Genomic DNA, 20,657 nt, shown 5'->3' with positions numbered 1-20,657 from the left:
ACAAGCATTAATATTTTACAACAATTAGACACATACATAATTACATTCAGTACAATAGAATCATATTAATCGGGCCCCAAAGTTGCGGCGCCAATCTCGCGTAACTTCGGCCGTCGTAATTTAATATATATATTATTATTGTGATTATTATTATTTGATTGTTGCCGACTTACGTGGTGGGCCTTAATAAAAATGATATTTCATTTAAATTTTGATTTTACGATTAAATGCGTTCCTGAAGTTATCCTTTTTAACAATATTAATTTCAAATTATTCGTTACGTTAATGAATGTTAGACTCGTTGAATCTTAAAACATGAGCATATAAGTTGTACAATGTATTAAACTTTTCATATTAATTTCCTCGGCTAGTCAGTTCACCTTAAAGCATAAGATCTTTAGTTATTAGTTACAATTGCGGCCCACACACGCGCGAGAGTTTTCTTACCTCCGTTAACCATTGTATTGTAGTCAGAGTGCTGGCTCTGGGTCTCGGTTATGGTACTGAAAATAAGAATCTTAAAGCTAAGTATTTTCTGCAACGTCGGGTGGCTGTGGAGAAAAATTAATATTATGCTAATAGCGGGCGAGTTTTCAGCTTCCGCTAATTTTTTTCATAAGTTAATATCGCCACGTAATGGCGTCGTTGGCTGCATTGTTGAGCTGTAAATTACTTGAATGCAGGTTAATTCAAGGAAGGCGGACATGAAATCGGGATCACCTCTTACAAATTAAAAGTGCACAATAATATTAAATCAGTATATTATATGCTTAACTCATACAAATATGCTTACATTTACCAGCATACGCAAGATGTCCCTCGACACACACAAGAAAAACAAGAGAAGAAGTCATGAAGATGACTAAAAAATTAACAAAAGAGTGTATCTTGTCATAAATTATTTCTTTGCATTTGAAACTTGGACAGAGAAATTCTTATGTTACGGCTACATGAAAAAAAAATCTCTTACAAATTATGAATGTCTTCTTTATAAATATTGTCTTTTCGTAATATGGCACTGGGGACGCTATACACCGAATATACATTTAAGTGTTAGGAAGTGTGATGAATGTATTTGTTTGACGATTAGCGTTATATGTAAGTGAACTAAATCATAAAAACTGCGGCACTAACAGAAACAGGCTTTTGAAATTGGTGTTAAAGTGCAACGAAAATATACAATGAAGCGGCACAATAACTTGTATAGGGATGCATATTCAATTACAGAGATACGTAAACAAGCAAAATACGGCGTTGCAGTCGACTACGCTTATATAAGACAACAAGTGTCTGGCGCAGTTGTTGTGTGAGATGCTACAATGGCAGTATATCAAGATTTACGTAAGTCTGAATGTTGTGATATAGTCGGCGCACGAGCGATGGGACACAGCATCTCCGATGTAGCGATGAAGTGGCAATTTTCCCGTATGACCACTTCACGAGTGTACTGTGACTATCAGGAATCCGGTAAATCTCGAAATCTATGACATCACTGAAGCCGGAAAAAGATCCTGCAAGAATGGGGCCAACGACGACTGAAGTGAATCGTTCAATGTGACAGAAGTACTACCCTTCCGCAAACTGCTGCTGAGGCCCACTCGTGTACCCTTGATGACTTCATGACACAAAGTTTCACGCCTCGACTGGGCAAGTCAACACCGACAATGGACTCTTGAAGAGTGGAAACATGTTGCCTGATCGGATGAGTCTCGTTTCAATTTGTATCGATCGGATGGCCGTCTACGGGTATGTAGACAACCTCAAGAATCACCGGCCCCTGCAGGGGAGGCTAGTGGAGGCTCGTGGAGACTCTATCCGTGTGGGGCGTATGCAGTTCTAGTGATATGGATCCCCTGGTACGTCTAGATACGACTCTGACAGGTGACACAAACGTAAACATCCTGTCTGATCACCTCCACCCATTCACGTCCATTGCGCATTCCGACGGACTTGGGCAATTCCAGCAGGACAATGCGAAACCCCACACGTCCAGAATTGCTACAGAGTGGCTCGAGGGAGACTCTTCTGATTTTAAACACTTCCACTGCCCACCAAACTGCCGAGACATGAACATTACTGAGCATATCTCGACCCCCTCGTCCTCTTACGGACGTATGGACAGTCCAGCAGGATTCATGGTGTCAATTCCCTCCAGTACCACTTCAGACAGTACTCGACCCTAAGCCACGTCGTGTTGCAGTACTTCTGCATGCTCACAGAGGCCCTATAAGATATTACGCATGTGCCAGTTTGTTTAGTAACCCATGAAGATCTGCTGCGGTGATTCAGAAATGAAAGAGCTCTAAGCCACAACGTGACTAAAAGAAGCTTCGTACGAAGGGCGACCGTCAACAATGGGCCAAGAAGCGCGCTACATAATGGAGGGAACCGAGACCTTACAGCCAGAACCCCACCATAACGTCAGTAGAATAGCCTTAAAGAGCTCGATAATACATAGCTACCGCAGTCCATTACCAACCTATGGTATTAGAAAAGACGACACAGAGAGATTGTGCTGGGAAGATCGAGCCGACGGAAAACTTGTGGCAAACTGTGTTGCTCGAACCATTCTACCACTCTCCTGGCCTTTTCACATAGCGCATACTGTTGTTGAAAAATGCCACAACCGTCAGAAGACATAATCATCATGAAGTCGTGCACGTGGTCTGCAGTCAGTTTATGATACTCATTGGGCGTCATGGTGCCTTACATGTGAATGTTCTCCAGATCACAATGGAACCACCACCAGCTTGTCTCCATCCCGCAGTACAGGTGTCAAGGAACAGCTCACCTAGAAGACGAAGCATTCTTGCCCTAGCATCGGCGTGATGAGGAAGGTATCGGGTTTCATCAGACCATAGAACGCTCTGGCATTGCGCCAACTTCCAGTGCCGATGGTCATGTGCCCATTTCAGTCATAGTTGCTTATGTTGTGTTGTTAACATTGATACATGCATGGGTCGTCCTGTAAAAGGAATGAGGAGTTGGTAGGTTGCTGGAGGGAGTTGGCACCACTTCTGCATACACAAGTCAGATATTTCCCACAAGTTCCTGGGAGGGCAGGGGGGGGGGGAGGCTCTGACACCACGTTCAGTCACATTCCAGATGCGTTCGATCGGGTTCAGATCTGGCGAGTTCGGGAGCCAGCACATTAATTGGAACTCGCCACTGTGTTCCGCGAAACATTCCATCCACACATCAGTGTATACGCGTTCCAATTACTTTGGACCGAATGACACTTCAGCATCACGTAGCATGAGATAACAAGCAAAGCGGTAAAGTGGAGTGTGACAGGAGGACACCGTTATTACACTTGATTTAGGCCCACTGACGTTGTCGCTGTCTTGAAGACTCAGACCTTACTGGAATGGGAAGAGATGTGGTAGTTACTGCATTTCACGAAGATACGACAGTGTACAATAGCACAGGCTCCTATATCTAAAAAGTATATTATCTCAAACTAGATAATCTAACCAGCAAAAATCGAAAACTTTCCATCAAATTGGTACACGGATGTTACCCATCACACTTGTACAGCTTGAAAAGTCTGGTATCTACATGTTACGTTTCTCACGCAGTTGAACTCTTCGGTCCCATGTACGTGATATTTGGGGTACTCAATAATCGAAACGTAGTGGAAAGTCCTTGATACATTATTACTCAATGTCGGAATTTGTCTGCCCACATGCATCATTACAACAACGCTCTGGCAGTTAAGCACAGCGGAGCAATTTATTCTAGCTAGATTCTGCAAAAAGTGGAGATCCAGCTGCAAACGAGCTATGTGGACACCTCTGGGGTTTGTACCAAATGCAACGTTTATCTGTCAAGGGTCAGTATTTTCACGTTCCCTTTATGTCGCGGTTATGGATATATGAAGAACAGTCTTTAAACTATTACAAAACTGCAATGAAGACTATGTCAGTCTGTGCAACGAACGTCAAACATGTTTTGTTGTCATGCAGATGCTAAATGAATATGTGAATAAAAGCGAGCATTCCTTGAGCAGGTTCATCACGCGACACTCGTCAGTGGTGATACTCCCTTGTCTTCTGTCTCGACAATGGTTCTACAGCCGCGGTAAACGTGGAAACACTAATCTGGCGCTAAGCCGTCAGAGAAGATGCTTCTGTTCTTGCTTAACGCTGCGCTCGATGAGATCGCATCCCCGGTTCTCTGCTGGTGAGTCGCCGGCAGCTCTCGCAACCTCGCAGACTGGTCACTCTAAACGCCGTTGGCCGGTATCGCTGCGTCACTCGCGCGTTTTGGTCGCAGGCGAGCAGTCGTGTGGATCGGGCGACGTACAGGCGCTAACCGGTTTCGCACCGAAATACATGTTTCGGAAAGTCTTTTCCTCCTTTGAGCTTTTTCTCTTTGTAAATCAGTAGTGCTAAGAGTTCGCGATATAGAAACTGTAACAGAATACATTTGCTGAAACGTGTCTAGTAAAACTACTTAACTACGTTAATCGATAGAAAAGTTAATGTTGTTTCATTTTATTTTTCTGATTTCAATGGGAGCTCATATTCTCAAATGAAATGTAAGTACCAATTATCTGTGAATAGTAGATGACCACAGTGATCAACGGGGACACAGAGCAGAGGTGGAGGACGAGCAGGGGTGGTTGTGTCACTGGTGACTTGACTGGTGTAGAAGCAGTCAGTAATTGGCACTGACATTAGGGAGATTCTCCTTTAACACCCGACCGTATCTGTGTTCTTGGTGATGATAGTTTATTAAAACATGACAGAGTTCAGACAGCTTAACTAGCGTCATGTAATGATCGATGTCGCGAGCACGATCGTATAGGTCTGCAACTCGCGGTCCACGAGATATGTCGGTAGTGTCATGATACACACGGTGTTAATCACTTTACTAGTAAATAACAACCAGCATGATAGACGGACGTACTTCGTTAAATTGTGATGAAGTATGTTTAACCATATTTTCAATGTCTCCTGTGGCACAGTAAGTACTACATCACAAATTCACATATCCAGTACTGTGGTTCAAATGGCTCTGAGCACTATGGGACTCAACATCTTAGGTTATAAGTCCCCTAGAACTTAGAACTACTTAAACCTAACTAACCTAAGGACATCACACACACCCATGCCCGAGGCAGGATTCGAACCTGCGACCGTAGCAGTCACGCGGTTCCGGACTGCAGCGCCAGAACCGCTAGACCACCGCGGCCGGCTATCCAGTACTGTGTAGGTTACCTGTTTGTCGTACCGTTCACTTATAGTCTGCAAACGCTTAGTGTCGAATCATCAGATAATGTATTTTAGAAATATGTCAGCTTGTTGCTGCTAACAGTTTCTTAATAGAACGTGCTATGCCACAGTTATAGTTTTAATGACAATGTTCAAGGATAAGATGTTTCAGGATAATTGTCGGCACAATAACTTCCAAAACAAAGCAATTTTGCCCCTGTTTTTTTAGGTAGATATCGGAAATGGATTTACTGGACTTCCATTTGTAAGAGTATATACTGGACATCGAGGCAGACCTGGCTGAAGAAGTCGACCTCTCCGAGTTTTTCCTTGACGAGACGGATTATTCAGATCCTGGTCTATGGCCGATTGACCGGGCTGACGTCCTGATGCCAGAGGAATGTTTAACAGATGTAAGGGAGATGGTGGGGGAGGAAGACGAGTTTTCTGAGGGAGAAGTCGTTGTCATACGGATATATTTCATTACTATAAATGAATTTATAGTTCCAAAACGTAAAGTAATGGCTTTCTTTGAGTCTTTACTGGGCCAATAAATAAATAATGTTTTTCAGATTTCTGAAATGGTTTTTGGTCCATGAGCGAATACCTAGTGGTAAAGACTAGCACTTTAAATATTTAGTGTTTAGCCTGCAGAAAATGAATACTGGACGTCGTTTTTGCTTCTTTGGGTCTATATGCGGTCGTTATTGACACCGTTCGTAATGTTCGTAATGAAATTATCCGGTCCTTTACGTATTCATTTCATTATTTAAGCACTCACTCATTTTCTGTTCTTGAGTAATGTTCTTTCAAGCATGTTACGTAGCGCGAAGGACTCATACATCGTTAAGGACGGACGCCTCTCAGCTAAGCGAATGTCATTCAGATTTTACTTGAGACGACTTACAATTAACTTTCACAAGATGTCCACTATTTCGATTATAAATTGAAGGATTAATTTTGAAGCTGAAATATTTTTAATTTTTGATTTAAATATGTATTTATTTTCTTCTGTGTACATTTTGCGCTACAACAGGACTATGAGATTTTGGGAATAGAAAGATGGCTACTCTGTCTTGACATCTAACACAACCACTATCAACAACTGCTGCGTTACCAGTGTCTCAGCTATGTGTATTAAATACACACCTGTTTAAATTTTGCCTCGTTGTAGATATTAGTAGATCGTCTCCATCTATAGTGAAGGCTTACGCAGCAAAGTCGAACGTATTTTCGAAGTTTCAATTATCATCGAGATATAGGCATTAACTTACTTTAACGTAATTTAAAAACTGGAAGTATAATATTTTTCTTTTTGCCAGAACAGCAGATCACTCTGATACGAATTTAGTGACATACATCTTTTGTGGGTCTGACAAGAGATTACGGAGTGTTGTTATGCAGAATACGGGGATTTTTGTGCTGCTGAGCAGCGGTCGTTTGAATACCTTTGCCCCTGGAAGTTCACAACACTGCGCAGTGAATGTTGAGCTATCGGGCAGAGTAGCAAAGTGAGTCACGAGAGTTAGGTTTCACCAAAGCTTAAACGTGTTCTGCACCAAAGAGAATCTTCTGTCGTTGAAAAGTCATTTAGTCGCCTGTAAGAACGGGATAATTTAATTTTTCACTTCGCATATCACTCTACAAGGCGTTCCAAGTACATGTCAGCTGGTGATCGCTAAGAAACGTTTCTCAATGTCATGATTGTTATAGAATGAATTTTTCGCTCTACAGCGGAGTGCGTGATGATTTGAAACTTCCTGACGGATTAAAACTGTGTGCCAGACAGGAACTCGGAATCGAAATATTTGCCTTTCGCGGACAAGTGCTCTACTGACTTTTTTTTCTTATTTTACTATATTTATTGATTTTCGTATTGTCGATTTGCTAGGGCCACAGTCAGCTACAGGGTGGAGCAGACAAGGTGGGCAGCGGTCCAATCCCGAGGCCTGGCCACGATGCCTCCCTCTTCCCATCGCCATGTTGCACCCTCATACTGGTCATATTAATTTACTTATTACATTTACTTCATTTTTTGTGCACATCTAAGCAAAGGGAAAACAGTGAAATCTAGTGCACCCATCCCGAACCCTGGAAATCCCACAAGGTGATGCTCGTTGGCAGGTGGGCCGAATCAAAGGGGTAGCCGCGTCATGCTTCATTCCGAATAGGAGGGCACCTGGAGCACCTGCTGCGCCGGGAACACACCAACTAAGTAGAGACGTGGTAAGAACGCTGTTAAGATAATAACGGGTACTGCGCGCAACCTCCACATGTGCGGTCTGCAAGTATTGCCAAAACTCAGTGCGCGAGCGATGAGCATTTAAATATAGATATTGCCAAAGTCCAGCCCCTTCTCCAAAGAACCACTGGAGTCTTTGTTGCAGGAAAATATTCCACCGCTGGGTAAAGTTAGGACTCAGGATCAGTAACATGCGACGCACTCGTAGAAAACAAAGGATTATTTGCCGCCCCAACAAACAGACCACCGCGCAGGCATTAACACTGACTGAACTATACAAGCAAGACTCACGACCCGCCCTCACATCTTTACTTCCGCCAGTAGTTCATCTTATACCTGCCAGACTTTGAATTTCTCCTGCATACCTTGCAGGACTAGCAGTGCTGGAAGAGAGGGTATTGCGGAGACATTGTTTAGCCACAGCCTGGAGGAATTTTGGCACAGCAAACTGCCCATGTTCCAATCCTGATTCGGCACGCACTTTTAACCTCTCAGTAAGCTCAGTAATTTGCAAACAGAGGTCTACAGTAACAAGGGTTTTAAGCGAGAATAAAATGGGCGAGTTAAGTGCGGTCCGGCAGCGGTAACCCAGCGGTTCTAGGCGCTTCAGTGCGGAACCGCGCGACTGCTACGATCGCAGTGTAACGCTGGGCGCGTGGCACACGATACTCCTTGAAGCCTATACTATGGTAAGTTGACGGGCTTCACCTTATGAGTAAGGATTTTTGTATAGATACTGACCGCGTGTGCCTGGATGGAGGCAAATCAGACTTACACCCATTCTGTAATAACAATGATATGTCAAGAAAGTTCGAAATGCAACTACACGTCAGTACGGACAAAAAACAACACGGGAGATGCTACCAATTTGTTAATAATACGGTCGCCAGCCTAATTAGGCATTAACTGAGTTTCTTCCCTGTACAAGTTGGCAGATATTCGTGCAAAGCAACAAGTAGTAACACTGCATAATATGGTAAATTTTAGAACTAGAAAATCTATTTAACTGATAGTTTCCCTTTCTGTACTGATAGGGAAAAACCATAAATACATAACACTACACTATAATGTTTACTACAAAACTTCGTACTGTCTATTGATCTGATTAAAATCGGGCATACGTTACCCTAGAAATAGTAATTTCGAGCCACAAACAAAATGTCAATTTAGATAAAGACAAAACACTGATAAATTTTGGCTTTTATATTGACTTTAACTTTGCTGGTCAAATCAATTTAAAACACTTCAGAATTCAAATGAATAAAAGGGGGAGAGGGGGACCCTGAAACTGTACTAAAAAAATTGATTACTGAAATTATCAGGCGTTCAAGATTTCCAATATATGAGTTACCACTCTTTTTATCTTATTTCCTACTCATTTAAATACCTTTATATCTGTCTCGAAATAATTAAACTCCATTACTAAATCAATATTAAAGTTATCTTCCAACTTTGTCAGACCTTCGTTATTCATTTACTGGTTCATTAACAAAACAATTCTTTAAACACCATTCTAACATAGTTAGGTCTGCAGGTAATTTTTATTAACACAAACTTTAATCTTTCATCTCGGGACACTCGGATTGCACAACATTTGGAGAGGACCCTATCTAGGTTAGTTGTGAGGATAATTAAATGATGGGAAAGTTCTCGTAAAATTTAAGTTGTTATTGAACAGTATGGAACAAAATTAACACTGGTCCATACGAATACAGTACTAAAAGTTTCAACCTGCTTGTATCGATGCGGCGGTTGGCGGCTAGATGGCGAGGCACAGAGCACACATACAACCACAGCTATGGCTCTTGATATATCGGCACTTTACTTCTCCTTAGCGTCGCAATACTTTTCCGGTTAGTGCCTATGGAATTTTGCCATGCTGTATGGGCGTTGGAACGGCATACCCGAAGCTCAATGAAACTACGTCTTCCAGGAGAGCCTCCTCGATCCAGAACGTGTGGCTCAGACCAATGCCCAACTCCAACTACCACTGCTGAGCCCGTTATGCCGTGCAGTGCTCGTGGGCATTTTCCCGTGCTCGCCTGCCATCCACCTTCTACCGCTCCCTTACAGACAGGGTATTCACCCGAAATTTTGCATTCTACGTATTCTAACACATTGCCTACGTATGGACCAGACGCACAGTTACAATTTTAAACATCTTACAACAGTTTCAACAGTTTCTTAACACAATGACATGAAACAAAAAAAGAAATGAAATCAGAGCATTAATTACACTAGCTTATCGAAAAATTAGAAAAAAAATTATATGTACAATAGGACAGAGTCGTTGTTGTTACAGCAGGTTCGAATCCTGCATCGGGAATGGCTGTGTGTGATGTCCTTAGGATAATTAGGCATAAGTAGTTGTAAGTCCTAGGGGAGTGATGAGCTCAGATGTTTAGTCCCATAGTGCTCAGAGCCATTTGAACCATTTGAAGTTAAGTGCGGCCTTGGATAGAAGACCGAGACAGTTGTTGTGCTATTTAACACTCCTGACTGCTGTGTCCGCAGCAACAGCTCACAGAGCTGCGGAAAAACTCACAGAGAAAAGTTTCAAAGTAACGGTAGTGCAACTACTTCAGACACTGTTGTTGGACATCAGTAGTGCAACTGGCTGCTGCAGTGTGTGCATATAACGACGAATGTAATGAAAGGCTCTTTTATTCTGACGAAACACTCCCGCAGTTAACAGGAAACTCGCTGTAGTTCCTATCAGTTATGGCATCAGCCCGTTATTGACGTGAAAACCGGAATGTGATGTGCGATTAGCGCAGTATAATAATCTTCCATCAATCCTTAACTTCGGGTAGATGTCTCAACAATTTACAGCGATCTTTATTGGGAGAACTAACACTAACGAAAAGACCAACGGGTGTTTCACGCAGGGGAATGTTGGAGCCAATACTCCCAACGTGTCTACGACACAATACCAAGGGAAGGTTTCGATGACGGGTTGGTCGGCTGGAATAGTCGTTCTACGGCTTTGGAACCATGTGGTTTTTCTCTGTGAGACATGTTAAAAGAGAAGCTGTACGCAAACAACACTCACGCTCTCTAAGAGTGTTTGACAATGTGTTTTGAGGGTGTCAGGCAGCAGCAGCTAATTCTCTGCAGACGAGGTCTCCCTTAATATCGCAAAAATCATACACAGACACATGAACAGAATTTTATGTAATTAATAGATTATCACCAGTAATTAATGTGTGATATGATCAGGACTCAGCAAACAAGGCACAATAGGGCGAATTTTTGGATGTAAAGTCTGAAAGGCAGGAAGCACCTTTTTGACCTTTGCCAACAGACGATTTATGCAAATTTTGTTCGTGATGCAATATCAAGTTGAAAATAAACAGATCAACCACTAAAAGTATATTCCGCATTTTCATTCAGTAGTATGTTATGGTATAATTATCTATTGTAACCCGTCAGCTGGGTAGAAGGAGCTCAGGATATAAAAAAAAGAAACAGAGAAAATAATGTGCGACTTTCACCCACAATTCTATTGTAGGTGTCTCTTCAAAGAGTTATGTATTTTAAGCCCACAGAATCTGTATTCACTGAAGAAACAGTTTGGGAAGAGTAGTAATGTCCACAGATATGACACAAGAGGAAAAATATGACCTTCGTTAGTCATTACTACAGCCCTACAGCCCTACAGTTTTAGATCCTGAAGGGCGTGCTTCTGAAGATATAAGGGCTGGGAAGTTTCGACCTCTAGAAATTTCGAGTATATTGCAGAGCATTCGAGTGCACTCGAGAACATTCCACAACATTCTAGAGTAATCGAGAGCATTCCACAACAGTCATTCACTGTTGGGAATTAGTGGGGAGAATTTAGGACCTGGTTCCTCGCTGCCATGTACTTCACTGCCACTGCTGCAGAGTAATTTCATTCGTAGTTTTCACTTGTCCAGCCACCTGGACAAACACTTAGTTCTTTTTTGTGCTTGTGCTTTGATTGGTGTTCAAGGCGGAGTCCATCTCCATGCAGTGCAGCCAACCATGAGAAGCAGCCGTCATCAACATGCCACTTTGCGCCGTACTGTCGGTAATATCGCAGCTCTGGCGTGTAGGGTTTGAGCTGGTTTATCAGCCACAAAACATTCGAGGTCAGGTCTCTCAGCAGTGACATTTGAAGAGCCGCTTTGCGTACTTAGGTGATATCATGGTATGGCATCCAGTTAGCCTGATGTTTATCGTTTTTACGCATTTCACCTGTTCCCTTTGCTCTCCCTTCTCATGGCAGGGAAGTACACTAGATTCCATGCAGTCTCGTTTGTACTAGGTTGATGCCAACATCTGTACAATGTTTGGTTTACGTTAAAATACATGAATGTCCCTTGTACAAATTCATGAACAACTCTGTGCTCCACTTAAAAAATGTAGTTGTAAAATTTTAGGATGGCACTTATCTGTTAAACTGTCACTCTCACCAGAATCCTTTCTCCATCATCATTTCTGGAGGGGAACTATGATTGCTTAATTTAACGAAAAGGTATGTTCTTACCAACAGTTGGTTTATACTCAGGGGAATTTGTGGTCTTTTGTTTCTTATTCACTGATCACTATGTGAAATGTTTAACTTCAAGCACTGAAGATGATCATTATGTGATCGAAAATACATTTTACAAGTTAATGAATCAACAAAATTACGGCCAATGCTGACTTTCCTTATTATTTAACGAATAAATTATACGAGAAGCTACCCACCCTAACATTGGCTTTATATCAGGGTCATTATAAGATTGTGCTACACAATTTGTGCACATTCATTACAAACCCACTTGGGTACGATTTGCGTAACATCGTGATTCTCCCCCTTAACTTGCATTATCAGTTAAGGGTCCAACGACACCAAACGATATCTACTTTCCAGGCACGTCGTGTTCCGTTGTGCAGACGTCTGATATTATCAGTCAGTCAGAATGCAGCATGGTATGTATCGCTGATAGACAACCATTCCATTACTAGTCTGTCTGACGTCATAGTGTTAGAAACAGACATATTGGTAGAGCTAGTGACACCACAGAGAACTGTGTAAGCACTACCGATTTCTAACCAAAATTACTGTAAATAAAACAAATACCACACCGCAGCATATAAACCACCACTACGTTACTAGATTATGGGGCATCACAGTAAAAATGCGTCTGCCTGCAGTAGGTGCTTGATATTTCTAATGCTGGATCCGGAATATGGTACGTCAAATAATACTGTTCAGGCTGATTCCAGATTTCGGTGCACGTGGGGATACTGTTCAGGGCGGATCCGCCTATGTAAAATCTGGGATAATTCTTGGGACGGGTCTGTATGTGCAGTAATTCCACGATGTTATTCGGTGTGGATCCATCGTCGAATGATCTGGGGTAGCAAATAAAAGGTGAATCGTCCCACATTCGGTTCAATGCTGCCGCCGTTGCCGATGCGAACAATGCCAGTGGCAGGAGGTGATGGCGGTCTATGCTGTCACCCAACACGCGAAATGGCGTAATTGTGTTATGGGTGTTGACGGCAGAATAAGACTAACATATTGCCTCCAAGAGCAATCCGTGTAAATGTAGTTGAAGAGGGTCGTAATGTATAATAGATGACATCTATCCAGACTATCACACAGGAATTCCAAACTGCATCAATATCCACTGCAAGTACTATGACAGTTTGGCGGAAGGTGAGAAATCTTGGATTTCATGTTCGAGCGGCTGCTCATAAGCCACACGTCTCCCGGGAAATGCCGAACGACGCCTCGCTTGGTGTAAGGAGTATCAACATTGAACGATTGAACAGTGGAAAAACCTTGTGTGGTGATACGAATCACGATACACAATGTGGCGATCCGTTGGCAGGGTGTGGGTATGAAGAATGCTTCGTAAACCTCGTCTGCCAGCGTGTGTAGTGCTAACAGTAAAATTCGGAGGCTATGGTGTTATGGTGTGTTCATGTTTTTCATGGAGGTGGCTTGCACGCCTCATTGTTTTGCGTGGTATCAAAACAAAAGTATACCATAACTGCATCATTATAGATTCCAATGGTGTGCCTTAAAATGAAAAAAGGTGAAACGCGTCTGTGAACATACAATACAATGCAGCAAGAGAAGGCGTTTTTTACTTACGAATCAAATATGCTGTGTAACATTCGATGTTATGCACATATAAGAGTGCAGACTCCCTCTCTCTCTCTGTCTCTCAGGGGCGAGCTGTCATTATGAATAATTTACAAATTAAGCACCAAACATGCAAATGCAAATAAATATTCAAGACAAACTGATCATCTGCTCCAATAACCAATCACTCACAATAAAAAGCACAAAAAGACTGACACATTTGCAAAAGAATTAAAAGATGTCTTTCTTTTTGCCTAATTATTTTAGAACACTTGTTTTTAAAATGTCTTCAATTAAATTCCACCTTTCCCACCAATTTTAGGTTTCTCGTCATTTCATTACATAAAACTTTACCAACATCAACGCGTTTCCGAGCTACCCAAAATGTGCTAGCATTTTGTGGCAGCATTTATTCATAGGCCATAAGATTAATGAGCTCTTGGTTTAATTCGTCTCCTAGAATGGCTACCTACAATTTGTACACTCATGTTCAGAACAAACAGCACATCTTCAACGACTAGAGATAGGACGAACATAGTCTCAGGAAGTGTACATTAGTATGTTCTGTAGAAATGATTAGCAATTGAGTCACCTCAGTTCAGCATGTGTCCACCATAGGACCTGACGACATGTCCTACACATGACGCAACAACGCGTATAAGTTGCGAATGGCGTCCTATGGTATAGTCATTTATGCTACATTCACCTGGTCCTAAAGTTCATCTCTTGTCGTTGGCGTTGGTCACAGCACGGCACCTGTCGTTTCACCATACCCCACACATTTACGATTGCCGTGAAGTCTAGCGATCTTGTGGGCCACAGCAAAAAAGGGGGAAAATTCTGCGCCACTAAGAAGTTTGATTATGCAGCAGCATGTGATCGTGCACAGTCTTGCTGAAACATGGGGTATGGGATGTTGTGCAGAAAGGGTATGGCAATGGTTCGCAGGACGCCATTGGCGTAGATCACACTGGTCTCAGTGCCCTGGACACGCACCAGCTGTGATTTGTGGCTGTACCCAAAGTACCCCACACCACAAGGCCTCGAGCAGGCGCTGATTGTCTTGTGTGAATGCGGTCACTGTGATGCTGCTCCCACTGCCTGCAGTGAACCAAAATGCGGCCATCATTATGAAAAAAACAGAACCTGGATTCGACCGAATACACTACCTGATGGTATTGCCGTCTTTCATGCTTCTCCGCATTCGTCATAGGTAGGCAGAGAAGTGGACGACGAGCATGTAACCCATGCCTTAATAAACGGCGACGGTCTGATAGTGTACGATGTGTTACACTCTTCCACCGTAGCGCTAGAGCAGATCTGTCCCGCGATGCCATTTGGATGAGGCGTCAATCTCCTCGGGGGTGTGGTCTGTTCTGGTGCGGCCTGACCCGTCTCGTCGTGTTCTATGGTCTTCCGTGAACCATTCTGCACAGACCAGCTGCACTGCCGAAACACTTCATCCCACACAAAAAACCTTGGCACTAGTTCGCAGATTCAACTGAGCGAAGACGTTTTCAAACTGACTGGAGGTAACAGTTTTTTCAAAATTCACGATGGCTCCGTTTTTGACGTAATAATCCCGGCGTTCCATTGCGTAGAAGCGGGGAAAATTTTCTGAGAAAAGGGAACTGTTCTTGCGTGAGAGGGGGGAGGGGGGGGGGGCGGGGAGTCATCTATACACTTTACACGTTGAGATCGAAACCACAAAAGAGACAAAAGGGATTTCCTGTTTGATCTTTTTTGCTCCCAGAAAAAAGTCGAAAACCATACTCCATCCTTCTGTGGTTATTAATAATGGAGAAAATGCCCTGTGCATAAACAGTAATGAAGTTAACTGACTACATATCAATCACTACAAGGAAGATGCTAGTATACCAATGGAAATGTTGAATGTTTTTAACCAGCAGGACAGAACCACGAACTATGTCAAACTTTGGCGTAGAGTACGCAAGTAGACTTCCCAATAAATCAAAAACATATGAACGTATAAAGGAGGAAGCAGTAAAAGTTTCATTTGAAATTAAAGAACAATTTCATTGCCTGCCCCTTTAGGAAAAGAAAGATAGATAGATTTTCACAAAAGGTAAAAAGATATTGCAATAACGAATTGGGTGACATAAGAGGATGTTGAAATCATGGCTTTATTATAAAAATAATTGAGTGAGCATTTAAAATGCATAAAATAAGATGATAAGTTTAATCACTTTATCCAGTAATGTTGACGCACCAGTGCTAATGCGCTGCTTCCTGGACTCGCGTGGGCGCGCTTGCCCCGGATCGAATCCACCTGGCAGATTTACGACGAGGGCCAGTATGCCGGCCAGCCTGGACGTAGTTTTTAGGCGGTTTTCCACATCCCACTAGATGAATAACTGGTTGGTCACCACGTCCCGCCTCAGTTACACGACTCTCAGATGTTTGAAAGCATTCGCACTATTTAATGGCTTATACTAGACGCAGACAGCTGGAGTACACTAATTCCGTCCTGGGAGGTTCGTGGTGGAGACAGGAAGGGCCTCCGCCCACTCTCCAACACTAACATTGCCAAATCCATAGTGACAAGGTCGACGCCATGTTGAAGTGAGACAAAGGGCAAATGAAATTATGATGATGTTTTTATCGAGTAATGATGTAGAAAGGAACAAAGGTGAAGGTAAAAAGAAAATAAAAAGCCAGAAACAAGAAAAAATATTAAAAAAATACTGAGCATGCCTTTGTATTAGCCAGTCCTAACAATGGATAAAATGTGAAAGGGATTGTTCCTATTGAAAAACGGTCAGCAGTGGATCGTCCACTATTACATCCTTCATTGACGGTCGGTATCGTCACGGCTAAAATATTTGTCCTCGGAAACACAACGTTGACATAACAAGTCACGAAGCCCAAGGTCGGGAAGCCCACGACACCGAATGATTTCGTAACGGTCGCGGCTCGCGGCATCTCTGAAGTCGACCACAGCGTGGAAATAAATGTGATTGTTATTCCAGGCCTTATTACTGACAAACTTAACTATTTTCTTCAAAATCATGCTTATACATCAGAATTGCTGACAAAACCTTACACTCACCGCAGTTGGTATAGCCGGCCGCGGTGGCCGTGCGGTTCTAGGCACTTCAGTCCGGAACCGCGGGACTGCTACGGACGCAGGTTCGAATTCTGCCTCGGGCATGGATGTGTGTGATGTCCTTAGGTTAGTTAGGTTTAAGTAGATCTAAGTTCTAGGGGACTGATGACCTAAGATGTTAAGTCCCATAGTGCTCAGAGCCATTTTTGAGCAGTTGGTATATAACAGCCACTCACACGGATCTGTGTTGAGTCCCCTTTTGAATAAGGTGAATGCAGGATATATTGTAACGACATTAAGCATGTTTCTGAAAGTACAAACGTGTGCCGGTTATATGTGCCTGTATAGTTACTCGATTAATCTGAGGGTGACACTTCTATGACTGAATCGCAGATTAGGCAGTCTCTTTGTCTGAAAGAACAAAACCATTCGTCGTCAAGCTGTTATTAACTGTCCAGTTCTAGTCTTCACAAGGAAGTACTGGACTATAACAACACCAACGGGTCAGCCACGCCATTTCACAGTTTAGCGTAGAGTTCGGCTAAATTGCTGGCGCCGTTTGTTGACTGAGAACTGACGAGGCGCCTACATCTTGAATGCATAGCAATCGAAGTGTGACGGTTACTTGTCATAGTAAGGGCAGCATCTCAGGTGTGGAGGTTTCGGTTTTATTTACGCTTTACTGTGGCATTATACAGTCGTCGTCCAGTTATCGATGGATATTACGTATATGGTAGTGCCTTGAACTATTTACTAAGCGAGACAGAGAACTGAGACACCGTATTTTTTGTGACTGATTCTAGAAGCACTGTAGATTTACTAGAAGATAAGGAATGGACCCCATAGTGAAAGCGAAATTTCTCTACTATATAGACGTCCACGAATAGTTTGAATCAAAGGGCACAATGGGTCAAGTGGAAAAGTCGTGTGTGACAGGAAGTCACCGATTCTTTACTTTAATACCACTGACGATGTCTTTGCCTTGAAATACCAGACATTACTGGAATGCAAAGAAACGTGATAGTCGCTGCAATTCCAAAGATACGATTCTATAGAATAGTACAGCCTCCTGCATCTAGAAACCATGTATCTCTCAAGCTAGAAGATTCAAACTTCAAACATCTAAAATACTTTCCATCAGTTGGGAGCAGATGTTACGCGTCACAGCTGTACAACTTAAAAAGTATACAATTTTCGTATTGTGTGTCACAGACGAACTTTCCGGCCTCGACCACTTGATAAGCGGAAAATGCTTGATACTTTTTTAGTCACTGCAGGAATTTGTCTTCCCACGTCTATTACGATAGTGCTCTGGCAGGTAGGCATAGCGGAGCACGTCATCCTACCGACATTTTTGGAACGCGCTGGGTGGATACCTAAAGAAAACCGAAAGAGGAACCTCGGAACATCTGCGTAGTTTCTATCAGAACTAACGTTTTTAAATCAAGTCTCAGCACTTTCAGCTTATGCCGCGCTTACGTATATATGGAGAACAATTTTTAAACTATTATAAAACTGCAATGTAAACTATGTCGGTCAGTGCAACAATCATTAAATATATTTTGTTATCTCGCAGCGCACAAATAAATATGTGATTCGTTGAGCAGTTTTTTCACGCGACAGTCTCCTGTATCGACAATGGAGCTACAGCCGGGGTAACCGCGGAAACACTAATTTGGTGCTAAGCAGTCAGACAAGATGCTTGTTCTCGTGCTTATCACTGCGCTCGACGACGTCGCATTCGCGATTCTGTGCTGGTAAGTCGCCGCCAGCTCTCGCATCCTCGCACACTCGTCACTCTAAACGCTGTAGGCCGGAATCGCTGCGTCAGTCTCGCGTTTTGGTCGTAGTCGAGCTGTCGTGTGACTGGCGAGGCATACAGGCAACAATTGCTCTCGCGTCTCGAAGTTCTTACATTCACTCCGAAATACATGTTTCGTAAAACCTTTCGCTCCTTTGAACTCTTAGTATTGCTTATTGTTAGTAAACAAACCTAACTAGTTACCCTTCATCAATCGTAACTAAAATGCATGTTCTTCTCTTTTCTATTTCAGGCTTTTATGGCAGCTCATACTCTCTACAGAAATGTAAGTACCAAGTCTTACTGAATAATAGAAGATAAGTTCTTTTAGTTATATATGTTACGTATAATGGTTTACTATAGGTCGTCAGTGCTTGCACAGAGGGGAGATACAGATAAGATCGCCAACCACAGGCTCAGGGTGGACACAGCAAAGAGGTAGACAGTTGGTGGGGCTGGTCGTCTCACTGGTGACGTGACTGACGCAGAAGTAGTCCGTAGCTGACTCTGACATTGTGGTGTGACACGCGGCAATATCTGTCTTTCTGGTGATGATGGCAAATTAAAACACGACCGATTTCAGTCCCCTTAGCAGACGTCTTGTAATGATCAATGTGGCGAGCACGATCGTTTAGGGTAACAAAATGCACTCCGTGAGATATGCCGGAAATGTCACGATACACATGAAGCTAATCACTTTAGTAGTAGTTAACTACCAGCATGACAGACCGACGTTCTTCCTTAAATTGTGTTGAAGCCTCGTTTTAACATATGTTCAATGTCGCTTGTGGCGCAATAAGTAGTACATGAAATATTCGCATATCCCATATGGTGTAGTATACCCCTTGTGTCGCACGGTTTACTTGTAGTCTGCAAACGCGTAGTGTAAGATCATCAAATAATGTTTTCGAAATAAGTCAGCTTGGTGCTGATAATGCTTTTGATAGCTTGGTTGATTATACATACTCCTTAAAAGAACGTGCCATGCCACAATCATAAAACTTTATAAGTTTGACAAATCTCTTCTCACAAGAATGACACTGTTTAAGGGAAATATATTTTAGAATAGTTATCCACATAATGTCTTCCAAAACAATTCAATTTTGTTTTCCTTATTTGTATTTAGATGGCGATCGGAAATGGACTTGCTGGAGTTGGATGTCGAGGAATATGTACTGGACATCGAGGCTGACCTGGCAGAAGAGCTGCATCTCTTCGAGGTTTACCCGGACGAGATGGATTATTCAGATACAGATCTATGGTGGATTGACGAACTGATGCCAGAAGAAGATTGGTTAGCCGATGTGAGGGAGATGGTGGAGGACGAAGACGCTTCTCCTGACGGAGAAGTCGTTGTCATACGGATACATTTCATTGGTGTAAAGGAATTTGTATTTCCAAAACGTAAAGTAATGGCTTTCTTTGAGTCTTTACTAGGTCAAGAAATAAACAAAGTTCCTTGACTTTTTGTAACTGTTTTCATTACTTCCATGGACGAATAGCTGTAATTGTAATGTAAGTGTTGTGTGTTCAGCCTCCAGAAAATACTAAAAGTTTGGTATTTTTTGCATCTCTATACAGTCGCTACGTTCGCCTTTCGCCAATGAAAACTGAAGTATCGATGTGAAAATTATAACATCGAAGAAAACAAGAGCAAACATTTCATTGAGAAGCTGTTACTCTTAATTTTAATTTTATAGCAAAATAATGGAATAACATTTTGACAATATTGACTACAAAATGTTCTGAGATTACTTAAATACATGGTGCGAAGCTTTTTGTACAGCTTGGACAGAAATGAGACTTTACTTGTAAAATTTAAAGAATACAAAATAAATGCATGGGCTGAAAGAAGGGTAACATGTTTGTAATCTATCCTTGCCCGTGTTGTTCAACCTACTTGCGGAGGAAGAAATAAAGCAAACCAAAGATAATTTGGAATGCGAATTAAAGATGGGGACAAGAAAGAAAACCTTTAAGGCTTGCCGACAACATTGTCACTCTGTCAGAGACGGCAGTGAACTCGAGGAAGATAACTTGAACCGAATGCACAGTGTGTAGGAAACGGGTTACGAGATGAACTTCAGTATAAGTGAACTTGGGTACTAAGATGATAAACTGAGGCACTAAAATATTATTCGTGTTTACTGTTTTCTCAGAAATTCCTTGCAACGTGCTGTTCAGAAGAAATCTCCACCCCTCGTCCTCTTACGGATTTATGGACAGGA

General features: G+C 42.4%; 1 protein-coding gene across 5 annotated transcripts in view; it reads left to right on the top strand.

The window, feature by feature from the left end:
- LOC126191488 (uncharacterized) overlaps positions 1 to 20,214 on the top strand; it is a 200,275-nt gene extending 180,061 nt beyond the window's left edge. For 3 of the 5 annotated variants that reach the window (XM_049932377.1, XM_049932374.1, XM_049932376.1), the window contains exons 2-3: positions 18,683 to 18,715; positions 19,556 to 20,214. In XM_049932377.1, coding sequence (XP_049788334.1) covers positions 18,683 to 18,715; positions 19,556 to 19,892 — 370 coding nt within the window. In that variant the 3' untranslated portion in view covers positions 19,893 to 20,214. The remainder of the gene's footprint in view (positions 1 to 18,682; positions 18,716 to 19,555) is intronic. The other 2 variants (XM_049932378.1, XM_049932379.1) reach the window with 1 other exon arrangement.
- Positions 20,215 to 20,657: the final 443 nt, after the last annotated feature.

This window comes from Schistocerca cancellata, chromosome 6 (assembly GCF_023864275.1).
Source record: "Schistocerca cancellata isolate TAMUIC-IGC-003103 chromosome 6, iqSchCanc2.1, whole genome shotgun sequence".
In the NCBI taxonomy this organism is placed as follows: domain Eukaryota; kingdom Metazoa; phylum Arthropoda; class Insecta; order Orthoptera; family Acrididae; genus Schistocerca; species Schistocerca cancellata.
Note: the sequence above shows the minus strand (reverse complement) of the source record. Positions and strands in the feature narration are given on the sequence as shown.